At 37.8% G+C, this 18,519-nt stretch overlaps 1 protein-coding gene across 1 annotated transcript in view; it reads left to right on the top strand.

Moving 5' to 3' along the window:
• UBE2Q2 (ubiquitin conjugating enzyme E2 Q2) overlaps nucleotides 1-18,519 on the top strand; it is a 51,407-nt gene that overhangs the window by 23,533 nt on the left and 9,355 nt on the right. Inside the window, exons 3-6 of the mRNA XM_009278827.2 lie at nucleotides 390-494; nucleotides 2,180-2,236; nucleotides 4,344-4,484; nucleotides 13,246-13,330. Of these exons, the coding sequence (XP_009277102.1) occupies nucleotides 390-494; nucleotides 2,180-2,236; nucleotides 4,344-4,484; nucleotides 13,246-13,330 (388 nt within the window). The remainder of the gene's footprint in view (nucleotides 1-389; nucleotides 495-2,179; nucleotides 2,237-4,343; nucleotides 4,485-13,245; nucleotides 13,331-18,519) is intronic.

An 18,519-nucleotide genomic window follows, 5' to 3' on the forward strand; every position in this document is an offset into this window, starting at 1 on the left:
GATCTTTAACCTAGGAAACGAATGGACCGTCTTGTCTCATGGAGTATGACCATTTGATTATTCCCTAGTGATTTGTGGCTGAGACACCTATGCCTGGAATGGATGATGCTGCCAGAGCAGATTATTCTTTTGCTCGTGACTTTCTTGACTTGACATGAGGAGATGAATGGGAGCCATCTTTAACTTGCCATGTCCTTGGTTTCCCATTTTGGGGATTTTATTACAATGACCACAGAGAAAAAGAGGGGTCTTTTAACTTTATTCTAGCGCGTGCAGACTTAAATGCTGTACACTGACTGAAAGTTCAGTACCAACAGGTGAAAAAATTCAAAATATATTGTCCTGTGCTTTGGTTTAAATAGATGTTTCCATGTTTTCTTTTTTTATAGCTTCTGCAACAGCTGAAGAGATTAATATGTGACCTCTGCAGATTATATAATCTTCCTCAGCATCCAGATGTTGAAATGTTAGATCAGCCATTACCAGCTGGACAGGTAAATTAAAAAGCTGTGGACACCTCCTTATGGCAATGAAGGAGTTGTTTCTTCAATTCCAGGAAACAAGATGGTGGGAACGATTAAACCTTGTGTAAGCCAGAACTGAGATATGGAGCACTGTTGCTTTATGGTGTCCTCAATCTGAATTTTGTTTGTAGAATCCATTTAATAATGGTGTGATAATATTACACAATCTCCTTTGGAGTTTCTGTATCATTGAAAGGTGTGTATGTGATACCAGTGCTGGCAGTTTAATTCCCTCCTAAATACTGTTCGAGCCAATCGCTGTGCATTCCTAGTGCTTCCCAAATTTACTTTTTTCCAAAACGTAAATGTGGTTAAACACTATTTGCTTTTTCTTGAAGAGTATATGTTTTACAGTATGCACTTGGATGAACTACTATTGATGTTTTCCTTCCTCTTTAATCCCTTGCAGAGACATGGGATATCAAGACCGTATGCTACTTTGGGTAGGGAGTATCTGAGGTGCCTTGTTTACTTTTTGGGCTCTTGACAAATTAAGAGTTGTGATGGGCTGTGAAATGTTCTGGTTAACTAAAATATTTTGTATTGTGCTGAAAGCAGAACTGGTAACTGACAGTAACTGTTCTTTTTTGTATTTTTAATAAGATTATGATATCTTCTTTTGCTTATACATGTTAAGATGGCATGATTTCTAAAAACTCCTGTAGCATAACAGATGGTTTTCCTGTGGTGACAGTACTGTAAAAATGACAAATAACTTGCTTAATTTTGGTCATGTGCCAAGTTGTAATCCTATAGGTCTTTTCTCTCAACCACCCACACAGCAGTGCAACTGTAAAGCAATAGACCTGTAATATTAGGAAGTAGCTTTGTTGAAGAGTCTTGCTTATGCTCTGAAACTCAAAAACAAATTCATGGAAGGTTTCTTAGCCAGAAATGTCAGATAATTTGCAAGTTAAATAAGAGTGGCCTTAGTAAGTCAGACCAAAGATCCATCTGGTCCCCTGCATTGTCTACAGCAGTGGCATTCCTTCTTTGCCAAAGGAGGAGTAAGCAGAGGACAAGCATATCAGAATGCTCCTGAATATTTCTGCAGCTCAAACTGCAAGCTCAAACCTGAGCTTGAAGTGGTATCCTGAATTGGAAAACCATGAAAAATCAACTCAATGTATTGCTTTGATATTATATCAAATAATCTAATAACAGTGGCTATATGATGATAGTAGTTGTTGCATAGAAGTTCTAGGTAGTGAGACAAAAATCCATTAAGTTTTAGAGGTGTAAAGTTTGGGGTTTCTTTTCTTTTTAGAGGTGTAGCATGTATATGGATTCTAATCAGAGCCATGATCTGATTTCCTGGTTAAGAGATCATGAGTTATAATCCACTTGGCTTGTTTATTGCATTTGTCACTGTCTCAGAATAGGATATCCTTATCTGAATCTTAAGTTTCCACTTCGAACTTAATGTGAAATTAATTGTGATATTCTGTTTATCTTTGCTTTATGCAAAAATCTCTTCACTGTCATACTTGAGGAAAGCACCTTTGTGTATCTTTCACATTAAACTTCAGTCCTTTGCAGACCTTGCTAAGTGTAACTTTCATATATACTGATTTCTCTTTGATAGTAAACTTCCTGTTTTTGAAAGAAAGGAACATATGCACAATTTATGCAGAAACCTCATTGTTGTATTGCAGAATGGAACAACAGAAGAAGTTACATCAGAGGAGGAGGAAGAAGAAGATATGGGTGAAGTATGTGTATATATGAGATTGTTATCCTCATCTAGTAGAATTCTGGCGTTTTGCTGTGCAATGGCTGGCTAACTATTAAGCCAAACTGTAAAATGTAATCTCCCTAGAGTTCAACAGAAAAGATAATTGAAAATTAAGACGTTTACCTTAATGTCAGCTTTTACTTCAACCACCAAAACTAGTGAAATTTTCTTCTTAAACCTAGATCTCAGCTGTCAGGTACTTGGATACAGAGGATTGGACATCTGTTTGTGCTTTAGTCAAACAATATGTAACATTGTGTGCCAAATCAGTAAGTTTGCATAATTAACTCCTGTTTCAAGCAGCATATGAACTGCCTCTGATACAGTAGAAAGTGCCTCCCAAATTGAAGCAGACTGACTAAGAGTAAATCAGTTTGCTGATTTATTAAACAGGCGAGCTAGCTTTTAACTATAATACATTGAAGGAAATGGAAGGACATCTGAAACAGACATGCTAAACTTTAAGGGGTTTATGTCGTTGTCTGGCAGCACGGTGCTCCTTTTAATGAGCTTTTTACTGTGTGAGAACCACCCCTTTCAATTACTTCTACAACATGTTAGAATAGCTCCAAGATGCTTGCTTTTTAAACCACTATAAATAGCTTTGTTATAGGAGAACTGTTCTGACTACTTCAGATTTAGATTTTTAATGAAGAAGGTGTGTAGTAAGAATGAACAACTCATTCTTTGAATAGAAGATCTTCCTTTAGAAAAGACCTAAATGTAATCCATGTTCTGGAATTAATTTGAAGCAGCCTCTCTTACACCATATTTAGCCTGATCCAGACTGCATTTGTTGGAGCCAGAGTTTCTGTAAAGGTAGTATATACACTCCCATATCCTGCTGCCACAAAGCTCTTTTTGCTTGCAGACTTGTAAGTAGCCTTTTGTACTCTGTTCGGGTTACTTTAGGCAAAAAAATTGTCATGTGTGTCATTATTTATAAGCTGTCAGGTGGCATTTTGTGGCACTGATATCTTCAACTTGTAATCTAGTCCAATTTCTAAATTGAAAAGCGGCTTAGGGTTCCTAAGGCTATATCGTTATTTTGAGAAACATGAACATTTTAAAGAATACTTAGTGTAAAATCTGTTACAGTTTGAGGAAACAGTGTTGTCAAAGGCACCAGATAGGTGTGTTTCTTACTATGTAAGACATCTGTGAATTTGCACTTACGGCCAGGTTTTCCTGCCATGCAACAGATGGTGCATAAAGAGTAGCCACAGGTGTGATGGAGCACTGTGTATTGCAGCATATCTGATAGTTGTTTACTCATAGCTTGCTGGTGTGGCTGCTGTAGTGCTTCCTTTTTCATCTCAAGGTATTTATATCCTTCCCCTCCTCTCCACAAATAGCACTTGAATCACCTTACAGGCAGTTGTCTTAAATTCAGAGTGCTCATCTGCAACAGGATAACCCCATCTCAGAATACAGAGTGGAAGATTTTTCAGTGTCTTAGTCTAGAACTCAGAACTTAAATGTTGGCTCGTGTGATCAGGATACTTGACCACGTAATTTTGTCTCATATCCTCATGCTGCATCTAATCTTCAGCTGAAATGTTCACCTTGAATAAAGTACATGTAGCTTTCTAATATTTAACTTTCTTGAAGGATTGCTGTAGCCCTGCCAGATATGTTAATCATTGTTTGCCAGAAGTGTAATATAGCTGGGATTCTAATTGAAAAAAGAGTCTGCTTTTAGAAACATCTTGGAGACGCCCTGACTTTGGGTACTTTTGGATTCTCAAGCCCTGTTCAAAATGCTTTAACTTCCTGTTTTCCACCTACTTTAATGGGCTAATTCACTACAATCTTAAATTCTCACAGAGGTTTTATTGTGCTTGTTTTGGTGACCAGAATTCTGTTGTGAATTTGGGTCTCGTATGGTGAAGGCTCCCTACGCTTCCAGTGAATACTGTTGCCTGAGAGGGTGAAGTTAGAGCAAAATAGAAATGGCATCCAACAGTCACTAATACATAGTGTTGTGCAGTATGTGACTGTATCCCTAAATGCCCTTGGAGAGGGTTTCTTTGAACAAAGAGCATAGTTAAGTTATTTACAGTGAATTTTCCTCTATCCTGTAGGACATTGAAGATCTGGATCACTATGATATGAAGGAGGAGGAACCAGTTGATGGGAAGAAATCTGAGGATGAAGGCATTGAAAAAGAGAACCTTGCAATCTTAGAAAAAATCAGAAAAAATCAAAGGCAAGATCACTTAAATGTGAGTTAATGATTTGTGTTTTTTCTTTGCAATACTTCTGACTTTAAAATAGAAATGGTTTTCAGCAAATAAAGCCTACTGCTATGCACCTAGACATAAATTAACCTGTAGCTGACTTCCAGCATACATAGGACAAATGTCTCAAGTTATGGGACCTAAATAGCTCTTTCTGGAGAAGTTTGAATAGGCCAGCTAAAATTCCCAAGGTCGTTTAGTAAATGGACTCATCTTTCATCAAAATCTTTGGCACAGGAAGTTAGTTGTCAGTCCACATCCCACAGAGGCACAAAAACTACTTCAAAGCACTCTCATTCAGCCTGGAAGAATGCTATCATAATTTCTTTTGTCAAACTGGGTTGGGGTATTCTTGGCATTTTGGATGAAGAAGTATCTTTTAGCTTTTCACTAGAGTCAACTCTTAGATGTAAATCCAGGTTTCACACTTGTTAATATTTAACTGGTTGTCTGATTTCCAGAGGTATCTATTTGGTTGTCCCTCTGTCTCTTGCTTGATGCCTTTGTTATGAACAATAGTCCTCCTTGTAGAATCAGCAGAAAGCATCTAGGTTGTAAGCATGACCGTCGTGGTTTAACCCCAGCCAGCAATGAAGCACCACACAGCTGCTCGCTCACTCCCACCCGGTGGGATGGGGGAGAGAATTAGAAGGGTAAAAGTGAGAAAACTCGTGGGTTGAAATAAAGACAGTTTAATAGGTAAAGCAAAGCCACGCACACAAGCGAAGCAAACCAAGGAATTCATCCACCACTTCCCATGGGCAGGCAAGTGTTCAGCCATCTCCAGGAAAGCAGGGCTCCATCACACGTAACGGTGACTTGGGAAGACAAACACCATCACTCCCAACGTCCCCCCCTTCCTCCTTCTTCCCCGAGCTTTATGTACTGAGCATGACGTCACATGGTGTGGAATCTCCCTTTGGTCAGTTGGGGTCAGCTGTCCTGGCTAAACCAGCACAATGGCTTTTGTTGCTGAGCCCTTATTAAAATAACAAATAAAGCCATATATAAAACTGACTGAATTAAAAGCCATGGGTGACTTAACATACTTAGTAAACCCAGGAATTTGTGCTTTAAATCCATTTTATGCATGAGCTTGTTTTTCAGTAATATCTATTTTACTTGGAAATTACTGAAGGTTTGGGTTTTTTTTTTTTTGCCAGACATAAAGCAAGGGGCCTTCAGACGCTCTTCAGCTTTATTATCACAGTTTTCTGAGTGATCCTGCCAGCAGGCAGTTGTAAAGAAACCTGCTTGTTCTCCAGAGGCTTAGAAACATTTTGTCACAAGTGCAGAGTTCCAGAGAAGCTTCTACTTTTCAAAGGTGCATGTAGGAGGGAATGATGATGTCATACAACCTTAATGTTTTTTAGCCTGGCTTCCAAAGAAATCAAAACTTTTGTTTCACAGAGGCTTAAAATATCTAATGTATGAAATTCAGTACTTCGTTCGTGACCAATTTCAGGCAAAGGTAGGGGTTCTAAAATTTTCATAAGTCACCTGTACAGAAAGAAGGTGCTTAAATTGGTGCCCTCTACTGTGTGAGCTCATAAGTTTTTATATGCTGTTTGGCAAGTCAGTAGACACGTAGATCATGTCCAGACACAAGATGTACTATTTCTCATTAAGCTAATAGTCGAGGATGTGAGCAGTAGTTAGGTACAGGGGAGGAACCTGTAAGTATTTAGGGAAGGAATAAGATTTAGGATTGGTATTAAAGGAACACCTGGATTTTTGCCCAAGGAACCAGCTTTGTTCTAGTTCTTATACTTGATGATTTTTCCAGTAAATATTTTCTAAAAAGCTTAAATTGCACTTAAAAATTATATTGGATTCAAGAGAACTGCTGTTGTAAACCTCTTTTGATTTGTAACGAGAACTATATACATTCAAAGTGCTCAGTGCTAGCCAAGCCAATCCACTTTTAATATTGGATGCACTCCTGATAGATCTAGTTATCATAAGAATTTAGGGAAAAGGCTCCTTTAGTTAGCAGAATCTTGACTATTCTTGTCATGAATTACTGGCCCTAAGTAACTTAAGTTTTTTTTCTAAACTACTTCCTCTTAGTTACTGACACTTTAGCATGGGAAAGAGATTCAGTTTGTAGCCATCTGCTTTGCAAAGGAAATAAAATAGAAGCACGTTTATCGGAGTTCTTCAACTACAAGTCTTCTGCTCCTGTCCCAGTGCTGTTCTAATATGACTTGAATGCAAACCTGTCAAAAATACCTTAGACTTAATTCTGCTGAAATAGGCAGTGTGAGATAGCTGGCTAGAGGAGACTGCTCTTTGATTTGTGTATGAATTCAATAGTTACCTATCAGGTTGTCTGAAGGAAAGCGTATGGTAATGATCACTCCTTCCAAAAAAACCCCCAACCAACACCCCCCACCAACCAAAACCAAACCAACCAACCAACCAAACCAACCCCAAAACCTGATCAGCATTTCAGTATTTAAAAGCAGGTAAACAAAAGGTGCCAAACTGCTTTTGCTGTATAGTCAAGTCTGTTTTAAGACTTGCCTAACCATAAACACAATGATTACTTACTGGTTTTGTTTAAACTTAACTGTTTGTTCAGAGTTTGACAAGATGCCTGTTGAGATTCTGTGTATTTCTGTATTTATAACTCGGACCTAACGGTAAAGACTCCTTAACTGTTAAATAAAATAAATCCTCTTGCAGCCTGAAAGGCATGGTCTGCTTTACCGTCATCTAAAAATTTGGTAGAACTGAAAAAAAGGTTTTTGTAGTGTCAACATTCTTCCTTGGTGTGGAAAGCCTCTTAAAACTGCAGATTTTCTTTTGCTATCTGTTCTTTCCCATTTGGCAAATATTGCCTTTCTTTTTGCTTTTCCTTCCACATCTAGTGGAGCTGAAGTGAACACTACTGTTTTTTTGTTTGACAACAGCAGATTCAACTTACATAATAGCTGTTTCTCATGCCAAGACACTCTCGGTGATGCTGGTGCATAAACAAGGTCAGCTGAGTACAGGGAACAGGGTATTCAACTGCTGCTGAGGAACCGTGGTATTTTTGTGGGTCACCAGGAATAGCTGCGCTGCTTAAATAATTTCTCAAAGGACTTGTGAGGGTTTACTCTTAAGTGCTTGAGAACTGAAAACTATAGCTGCACTACTGACCTAGGAAAGAGCTAACCTGGTAGCACTTAAAGGCCCCTTTATGCTGCCAAAACAGGGGACTTTTAATAGAACATGTTAAACGTGCTCTAAGATAGCAGAATTTTGCTCAGTATCCTAAGATAAAGTAAAATTTAAATCTGTACAGCCCTTCACAGTGGGTTTTCTTAAAGGACAGTGTGAGTTTCACAAACTTAAATGTTATGGCTAAATATAGTCAGGTTTTCACACAAAGTATGCAGCTCTTTTGGTATACTTTGTTTCCTCAGCAGAGGAAAGTAAAACAAAGCCATGCCGTTTACATGCTTGTTGTTGGAAGAGGGAACGTGAAGCCTAATGTAGGGCTTTGATTAGTGCCCAATGCAACCAGAAGAATTTTCAGTTTCTTTACATGTTCTTTGGCCCAAATCCACGGGTCATCCTCTCTCTCCCCTTGGCTGAAATGCAGGTTGAAGTTACGGATCATGCTGAAGGTTTTTCCATAGGAAAGGAGTGCATGCAGTCCCGTTCTCGCATATTGTTAACAGGTTAAAGACATTTTTCTGCTGCTCAAGACTTTTGTCATAGGAGTTTTTAGGGTTTGTGTGTTTTATACAAGTTAAGAATATGTATCTACTAATTTTGTAAACTAGTTCTCTTCCTTGGCAGTATCCCTAATCCTATTCTTCTTGCCGGCATCAGGAAATAAACTTAAATTTGGTTTGCGGTACAGTATGTAACTTGGAGCAAGAATTAATCCTCCTCTTAACATTGTAATAACTTTAAAGAACCACTTGCTTACTGGGAATAAAAAGGGTTTTTGAACTGGAATCATTAACTTCAAATATTTAACAACTTGCTGCTGCTTGCTTTTGAGAGGTCTCTCCCTACATAGTCATTTTACAGATTAATGCTTTTCGTATTTAGATAACACTATTAGCTTTTTCCATTTCCTACTGAGGAGTTTATGCACTTTCCTTTAGAAGTCTCAAATGTCTCCACTTTCATCTTCAGATTTTATGAAGTCTAAGGTGTCATTTGCATTTTCACTCTAATCCTTAAGGTTAAGTATGAATTTACTTTAACTTCCAGGAATGAATGTACTTCGGCACAAATACTGGGAATGTTCAGTGACAATAGAGCAAACTTGTATTCTTTAGCTCTTTTTGGGTCACTTCAGATTTTATTTTATTATCTTGGAGGAGTTTCCAATTTTTTGTGTTTTGTTTTAGCAGGTAATTTTTAGTCTTGTGGCTGAATTATCTGAAACGTATTATGAGTGAGGTAATTTACTGTACTGTTTTGATGTGTGATGGTATTTTTCTGATCAGACAGAAACCAGACAATCCAGTCTATGGATTTAAAACTGCAGTGAACTGCACCTCCTACCTCAGATGACTCATTTAAGGAGCGGACTGTGGTTGTGTTTGAGGGATGGAAGGGGAAAAGAAAATATCCAAAGGAGAAAAGCTAAGGCTGCAAAAACCTCATGTCTCTGGAGACGTAGTGCAGCAGACAGCTACAGCAGTGGCATGTGCTGTGCTGATTTCTGCATGGTTAGGTGTGCCCTACTGACTTGCGAATGCAGAAGTTCTGATGTCCTAGTTTTCTTAGAAGTTGCTTAACTGTTCTATAAAGTATTTTACTCAAATTTATACATTCACACTAAAATACTAATTAAGGATAGAAACACTTCTGAAAAATATAATGCCTATACTGACTTGGACCAAAGTTTCACGTTTCTGACAGTGGCAGAAGCACATCCTTCAGGGGAAGAGTTTGAGAACAGGACAAGCTTGTAGTGATGTGTCTCATGAATATTTTTCATGTCCAACAGTTTTGGCTGTAGGAATTCCTGTACCAGGTGTTTCTGTTATTTGCAGCTCTCAGCAAATGGCATGTTGTCCATGTAAATGTTTACCTCCTGTAGCAGGGATTTCTCCAGCTTAACTGCTCATTGTTCTGGAGAACCACAAGCATGCGTGTACGGGAGAGGTTGATCAAGTGAGACTTTTTGTGCCTATTCGATTACTTAACAGGAAAAAAGTCACTTGGGGCTTGTCTGGCAGCTCTTTTAACTTCTCCAGTTTACAGATCAAATGCCTGTGCCTTTCGGCTCTTGGCATCAACCCCACGTGACAGATACCTGTCAGATCCCATGGTTTACCAGTTATTTCTAAGGCAGTTGCGACTATAAGTCTTGATCTCACAACTGGAAAAATGGGAGCTTTATCTCCCTTGGAGTGGTAAGTCCCACTTTTCCAGAAGGATACTCAGTTATTTATATCTGGAATTCAGTCTTTGAAATTATAACTTGCATATAGTGAGTTATTGAAAGTTAAAGTTTTTAATTTTAGTACCATTATAGTCAAAACTGAACTCGCTGCTGTACTATATCACACAATGGTGTGATGCAAGTAGTACTCTCTTCTAAACTGCACTTTAACAGTAGTTATGTAACACAAAAGTGACACCAGAATGAAGACTTCGTGTTTCAAAGCAGTGGTGTTTGGCACTAAGGTTACCATCAGGTATAGCAGTTAATCTCTGCAGCCTTCCTCGTCAACTTCTTCCAAGGGTAGTTCAGAGCATGTAAAGTAAGCTCCTGTACTAAACTTCGTAGGTTAGGCTTGCTAGCCTCTTTCTCTTGATCATAGATTACTGGTTTGCAGTCTATTGATTCTTTAGACTAGCTATATTTAATACTGCTATATAAGGAGTGGGCAGCCCAACTAGAAACTCCTAGGAAGACAGGGTGAAAAACACTGTTGTAGACAAAGTCTACTGGGGCTAGCTTACACACACTAAAATTAACCTTTTTTTTTTTTTAAATACCACTTCAGTTTATCAGCAGTTATAATGGCACTCAGGAGTATGTGGGTGTGTTAAGTTTTGTTTTTTAAATTGGTACAGTACAGAAGATACTTAAATTTTCATATGTAAAGGTGAGCTTTCAACATTATATACAGAAATTCAGTAGCTTAATTTGATGGAAATAAAGATGCAATGAGGACACTAGTTTTCCGCAGGATGTCTTTGAGAATCTAAGTTGGTTTTAAATTGCCTGTATTTATTGGTTGATTTTCTGTGAAAAATGTAAGAAAATTCCTTCTTTCAGTAAGCACTACAGTAGATGAGGCAAGGATATTGCGCAGCTCTGCACAGAAGAGAGCCAAAATCTTGACACTTCTCTATGGAGTTTCTTTCCTCCGGACTCAACACATTCATGAGTCTCAACCTTAACACTCACAGTAGAGGTCTGAAAAAGCACAGCAATTTTACAGAGAGTGGTGGTTAACACTGTGTTGTGTTAACTTGTTAAGTGCAATGCTTCCTTTTTCAGCTAGTCTGCAAATAGTGGGTATAAATAGCAGTAATCTGCAAATAACATTAACAACCATTTTTTTTCCATAAAACTTCATTTGCTTGCTGTTAAAGGAAGAGAAATCCCTTCTTTGTTTGATACTGCTCTATAGATAGGGGCTTCAGTAAACTGAGAAATGACTTGTCTGGAGCCCTGTCTTTATGTAGCTTTTGTTTAATCAGATGAAAGGAAGTTGCCTTTCATTTGTGTATTTAATTACAAAGTTCATTCTTCATACCGGTCAGTTAAGAAAAACTAGTGGAATTTCAGTAATCTACATAATTAAATCCAGTGGAATATGAAAATGAATAGCCTAAAAGAATACTCTACAGATTATAGTGTGAAGCTAAGCATATTATATGATGCTACTGAACAGATAAGACAAAGGAGTATGTGGAGGCTTTAGCATCAAGTAACTATTACTGATATTTAATCCTTATTAAGAATTAATTTGATCCTACGGTTAAGACCTTGTAGAATGTATAATATCACTGTTGACTTCAGGCAAACAGGGATGACGTTTCAGGTATTAGACAATGGTCATAGCTGCTTCAGATTCCTCCAGAAATACTTCTCTGACACTTCTGTGCAAAAAGGATCTGTTTGTAGATGTTCATAGTGTCTGAAAGGAAACTGAAGAAACAAATCTCTTCGAATTTTTAGATGGAGTAGAAAAACAGACCCATAAACTAATCATTCAGTACTTCATATAGAGAGGCTGAACCTAACTTTATTCTATGTGGGGGCTTTTTTTGTGTTTGGTGATGGGTTTTTTCTTTTTTTTTTTCCTCCTGAAAGCACGCTTATGAGCCACATGTATTAGCCTGTATTTCAGTGGGAGTGACTGAAGTCCAAGCAGCAGCAGAGAACTGCATGGGTCTCATGAAATAATCTACCTTTGGGAAACTGACTGCCGGCGAAAGCCAAAGTTTCACAGGGTTGGGGATCAAGGTGATAGCTACCTTACCTCGTTTAGAGTCCTCATTCCTTTTCCATATTTTAAATCTTGTAGCACTAATTTTTATACCTCTGTTTTCCAAAAATTTTGAATGTAAAATGGTATTTCGGGTGGAATATAGAAGCAGTGTAATCATGTAACATTTAAGGTTTAGTATCAAAATCTTTCCTGCTAGCTTTGGCACTGAATTGGAGAAAGTAATCTAGGTACTTTTGGTGATCATGTTATTCTAAAAAGCACTTTAATTTTGTAAGAGGAAAAACTCTGTCTGTGAGTTCTGTCTCACTTGAAAGCTCAGAAAATTGAGGCAAAAGTTAATACCAAGGTCATAGAACTGTCAGCGTTGGGGATGTGTGCAGAATGTATCAACAACTGCTGCACTGGATGTAAGTAGACATCAGTTACTTGACAACTAGTGTGTTCATTAGTTTGTCAATAACTGGTGGTTTCTAGAGCCAGTCATATTTATATGCGTGTCACTTAAAGGTCTCTTTTTTGTGTGGTTTTTTTTGCCTTAGCACTGTATCTCAGGCTGAAATATCAGGTTCAGAAATTGTATGCTAAGTTTTCTATCACTTTGGGATGCTGAGTAATACAGAACTGAGCTCTAAAAGAACAGGAGAGATTTCTGCCCTGGGTGCATAAACCACTCACAACAAAATATTTTGTATTTTAAGGTTTACTTACCTTAGTCTTCCTCTGTGTAGGTGCTGATTTTTTCACTCTATTGCAAATAATAGTGTTGCTTTTGTTTTGCGTATTGTAAGTATTTTGGTTGGTCTTACTTCATCCAGAAGCTGGTGTTCTCTATAGTCAATGCTTCCCAACTCCTGTACCTTTTTTCATAACCAAATAAAAATATACTTCTGAGAAAACAGCAAAACCTTATGTGCAGAAGCTTGTTCTTAGGATTAGTCTTAACTCTTCCTTCCAGTGCATAAGAGCAGAAGGTAAAAGGAAATATCTCCCTATTAGAAATGTACTGTGGATCCATCTTGGAAATCAAATGCCGAAGAGATTAAACTCTTATACAGAAAAATGTCTGTTGTACCTTGATTAAAAGTTTGTATCACCTATACCATGTAGTAGTATATATTAATGTGCTGCTTTAGAGGGAGTGTCTTGTTTCTTTTGAGTAATCTTCGCTCACTAGAATATGTAACTTTTAAAAAACCTAATCCTAATACAGAAATTAATATATTCTTAATACCTTCTAGTTAGTGTAACTTTGTAATGGAAATAAAGCTGTTTGATGTAAGTATTACTTTTCACTTATTTGGAGTCTTTTTTGTTTGTTTCAGGGTGCAGTCTCTGGGTCAGTTCAGGCTTCAGATCGACTTATGAAAGAACTCAGGGATATATATAGATCACAGAGTTATAAAACAGGTAAAATGCTTCAGATTTCCCTTCTTAAAACATACTTTAAAAGAATTCTCTTGACAACTACTTCCTGCTAATCCTTCTGTGTTTTGTTGTCATACGTATGTATATACGTGTGTGTGTATGTGTATATATGTGTGCACGTATATATAAAAATACATAGATACATACATTATATATAATCTCATTATATAAAACGGTGTATTTGTGGAGAAAGAGGAAGTCGGGATACATATCCTCTAAAACGTTCTTCCTTTGTGTTATGCAAAGCTTCATACGAGAATTAGCAGGATTGGTGTAACTCTGAGAATGCTCTTGGGGTGGATGATTACAAAGATTAACTCAAGATTACTCCTGTGGGACTTCTTGAGTTTTCAGAACTACCTGAAATTCAGCTCTCCAGGTATATAGGGCAAAAGCTTTGACCACTACCAGTGGGTAATACTGCTCACAAGAATATGCTTGCTGTAGAGGGATTTGTGTTCAACAGCAGAAGGTTTTGTTATTATACAGGATTTAACCGTAATTACACTGCTGTTACTTTTATTATTTTGTGATGGTGTTAATCTGATCCTGAGCTCTGTGTATCCCTTGGAATGAAGATACAAATGGCAATAGAAAACAAGCTTGTCTCTTAAATTTGTTTGAATAACAAACACTGATTAGCTTTAGATAGGTGGGTGGTTGACTGTTCCGTTTGCTCCATGTAAGGGCTGTATCTAAAATAGCTCAGCAAAGGAATCAGTATATTGAATTGTCTGAGTGTTCTCATACAAGAAGTAGAAATTACATAGATTTCAGGCAAGTTGTATTCCTGTAGGTCAGCTGAGTAGACAACTCCATCACTGCAGCCAGGTATGAGAACCTGGTGCAGGCCAGGATGGGAACAGGAGGAATGCACTATTAGAAAGTCAGTCTAAACTTTAATCCTCTATCTTTTACTTTTCTGAACTTCTCCCCTCGTTTATTTCTCGTGGGCTTAAATCTCACTTGGTGGCTATGGCATTTTAATTTGTGTTAAAAGGACAGAGTTGAAGAGGCAATAGGCTCCTGTTTTGATTTGCCATATTTGCCTTTTAGGTAAATAGTTTTACGTGCTGAAGTACTGTGGACAGTGGTAAAAGGTCTGAAGTATAAATTTGATTAGGTAACCTAGTGTTGATCTAATGTAGCCTACTTCTTTTAGGCTTTATTGCAACTGAGTGCTTGCCAGTATGTCCTAATCACCATCTATCCAGTAAAGAACAGATTAGTGGGTCTAAGGAAGAGCCTAGAAATAGATCTGTATTAAGTCACGAGGGATGCTTTACTGCCCATGTATGATCTTCAGGGTTTGTTTTTGTGGTTAGAACAAAGATTGGATATAACAAATCTGCTTGACTATAAAGACTGTATGGTGCTTAATCACATAGTGGTACTGCTGGAGGCACAACCAGGAGCCCCTATAATAGGTGTAGTTTGAGGTGAGGATTTGGGTTGCTTAATAATGCCATTTCTTGGCTTTAGATTAATAATGAGTCTTAACCAGTTGCAAAAGACTGAACTCCTGATGTAGGAAAGTGTACTCTAAATGATGAGGAAAAGTAAATCTTGCTAAACTGTAAAGAAAGTTGAGATGCTAAAGGGTGAGTGTAGTAACTTAGTATTAGCTTATGACTCAGGAATATGTAAAAAGACTGCAACTGGATGCCTCGTCTCGATCTCTAAAACATGTTAATGAAGTAAAGTGTCAAGTGGAGGTTGACGCTATAAAACTGATGGCAATCCTGCTTTGAAACACCATCCTACTGATACATTTATTAAATTTTGCCAGTAAATGATGCTGTTTGTAATAAAACTTACATAGATTCCTTCCTTATGGCTTTATTTAGTCTTAGGACTTGAGTGAATTTAAGTATCGGTTCGTCTCCCTTGCACAAAACTCGTGCTTTTACAGCCTAGTTCTGTCTTTTGTTGTTAGATAACTGTCACCATGTGAGCAGGGGCATGGTAGATAATTGACACTTTTTTTTTTAATGTGATCTTTGTTCTGAGTGGTCCATTGCTCCATGGTCCATTTTTCACTTAATTTAATTTCTTGCTATTAACACACAAAGGGAACCATTGTGAAACTTAAAGGTTCTGGTAACTGTTGCAAGGTAATTTAACACTGTTTTCTTCCTTTGTAATATAAGCCAGAAAATCTAAGGCTGCTTTTTGGTTATATTAGAATCACTTTATTTAGTGTATCTGAGGTTACATGTTTTCAGGATTGACAATAGGACAACACTGGGACTTCTGAAATGAATAATACTTGTAGTAATAGTCCTTTAATTTTTTTCTTTTCTGTTAAATTGTTTTATTAAAAAACACTGTCAGGACTTCAACTATGGGTGTAAAAGGTAGTATCCATTTTAGAGCTGAAGTTCCTTTAGTGATTGAGATACTACTGTTGGAGTTCAAGCAAAAGATGACTACAAGCTTGCTGTCAACAGGAAAGTTGCTTATCTACCTGGAAAATCTAGGTGAAGAACTACCCTTAAAAACAAACAGAAAACAACTTTCTTATGAGCTAACGGAAGCAAAAATTATTCCAGCAAATTAAGATATTCTGCTATAAATTAATCAAAGTTTCATTAACATGTTTTGATAATAGGACTCACAAGTCCTCCAAACTAAGATGATCTCATTTCCAAATACAAAGTTGGAGATTTGGCTAGATACGGAAGAACTCACAAAGGTCTTAACATAATTTGAGGGAGGGAGGGGGAGGAACAAAGAATTTGGGGATATTAAATGAAGTCTTTTCTGTTCATATCTTTAACGACTGTGTTGTACATATATAGTGACTTCAACTTACTGCTTTTCTCCAAAGACTGTATGGGGTTTACTTCTAGTTGTAGTAAAGTTGCTCTAAGTAAGACATTGCCTCTGTTTTGGAAGGGGTTGTTTTTCTTCCTACCTTTTCATCTCTTAATTTTTTGCTTGCTTCGTGGTTCTGTGTGCTTGCTTTTACTTCATCACCTCTGTGGATGGCCTTTTAGAGGAATAGAACAAAAAACTTCCTGTGTCTAAGTGAGGGGAACCTACCTTGACTCCCTTCCCTACCTTAAGGACCTCTTGGAAACTGGTACTAATCAGATAAATTCTTCTTGACAGTAACTCTGTTTCCTCTTACTGCCTAAATTAAGAAATAAGCATAGGAGCTGGTTCCAAATAACACCTCTTGACTATTAAAAAAAACCAAACACACACACCCCCCAACTCTGGGTAGTGTTGTTAAGAAGCTTCTGTTTCAAGACAGCGAGCAACCCTGATACTGCTTCTGTTCATGAGGACATACAGGTACTATTCAGCTCAAAATCTGTGTGCTTGAAAGGTTGATTAAGTAGCTTCCTGTTCTGTTAAGGCACATTCTTGTCAGTCCTGAACTGTGCGCATCTCTCTGAAGAACCCTGTTGCAGCTTCTGGTTTAGGTACAGTACAGCTCTTAAGGCCAGCAAAAGTTATTCCTTTGGGGGAGCTAGCAAAACACGTGGACCTTGGTAACCCATGGAGCTGAAGGTGAAGGACTGGTGCGTGAATTCAGGGTAAGAGCAGGACTTTTAGGGTGGTGGAAGGAATGCAGGAACAGGGCTAGAGGCTTAGCGAATAAACAAGCTGATGGAAGTTCTCTTGTGATCTTCCATTATTTAGCATATTATCAGAATCCTTACCGTAACTTGTTCTGTTGTCTATAACAAGTATTTATACTCAAAACCGTAATACTGAGAGGCTGCTTCTTCCAGTCTTCACTCCCTTTTGGATGTAGGTGGAAGACAATATTCTGGATACAATGGTGGAATAGATTAATCATTAATGGGAGTTGACAATGAGCACAGTTCTGAACGTCAACTCTTTTGTTGACATCAGAGCAGTACAGATTGAAATTCTTATACTTCGTGACTTCCATTTATACTAAGGGCAGTTCAGAAAATAGTGTCCTTGGATCTGGGAAATTGGAAAAAGGCCTTAATAGCTCCTTCTGTTCATCCTTGAACAGAAAAGTGTGGCATCTCTGAACTAGCTGCTGATTAAAAGGGACATTGAGAGCACAGTGAGTAAGTTTTCAGACCTACTTTGTTGTCCTAGACTTAGAAAAATTTGAAATCATGATCTTGGCTGCAGTACCCACTTGTTTGTGGCACTGCAGTAAGGAGAAGCAAGCACAGTTTCTTTACCTTGTTTACTGAGTTTTGGAATGCTTTAGAAATAAAGGTGTCTGGACAGCTTGAAATGTTATCTGTACTCCAAGTGCTAATGCTTAAAAGTTTCAACTGCAAGGTAATGTATTCTAGAATAATAAAACCCAGAGATGAATACTGTAATTCCTTGGAGAGAATGTGGTGACTGCAGTCTATTGTTTGTATAGCCTTCAGAAATCCTAGGCAGGTTCCTGATTTGCATACGTCTTCCAAATAATTATATCAGCAATAGATATGCCGTTAAATATTAGCTCTGGTAACAAGTTTAATCATAGTTGTTTAGTATATATGCATGAATAGTCTGTGGCGAAAGAGATTAGACTTTTGAACATCACTGATACCATTTTCTAAAACTTGTCTGATGGTTAAAGATTTATTGCTTTTTCCTGGGCTGCGTGTGAGCTTCTGCAGAGAGGAAGCTTGAATATACAAGAAAATGGCAGATAACCTTTCATCCTTCCCTTTGAGTGAAATGCATAACTATTGTTTAACATGCTTAAAACAAATGAACCACTGAAAATCACCATCTGGCTTCCAGAGACAGCTATTTTTTTGGTGCATCTTTCTGACTTCTTTGGTCAGCTGTTGGGAATGTGCTTCATCCAATGCAGTATCTTCTTTTTGGGGGTTTCTACTCCATACACTGTCCGGTGTCCTGTCCTGGTCCGCCAATACTGACGAGAACCTGTGAAATACAATCCTGCATACTCAGACTGTGTGTTAAGTGTTTTAAAAGTGTGTTGGTCATGTACTGGGTATAAAATATACTGAGTACTAAGCAAGCTGGAATTGTAGCTGTGGAAAGTTTGAAGGGGAACTGGGAGGGGGGAAAAGGTTAGGTGTCAGAAGAATGTTTTGATTCGTGTGGAATTTTTTTTATAGAACTTTTCTTCCTTGTAGTTGCTCAGAAGTGCTTCTGCTGTTGGAGGAAGGATGTCCCTCAGTATCAGTATCTCAGTATCATCTATTGCT

The sequence above is a fragment of the Aptenodytes forsteri genome, unplaced genomic scaffold (genome assembly GCF_000699145.1).
Source record: "Aptenodytes forsteri isolate BGI_AS27 unplaced genomic scaffold, ASM69914v1 Scaffold258, whole genome shotgun sequence".
NCBI classification, from domain to species: Eukaryota; Metazoa; Chordata; class Aves; order Sphenisciformes; family Spheniscidae; genus Aptenodytes; species Aptenodytes forsteri.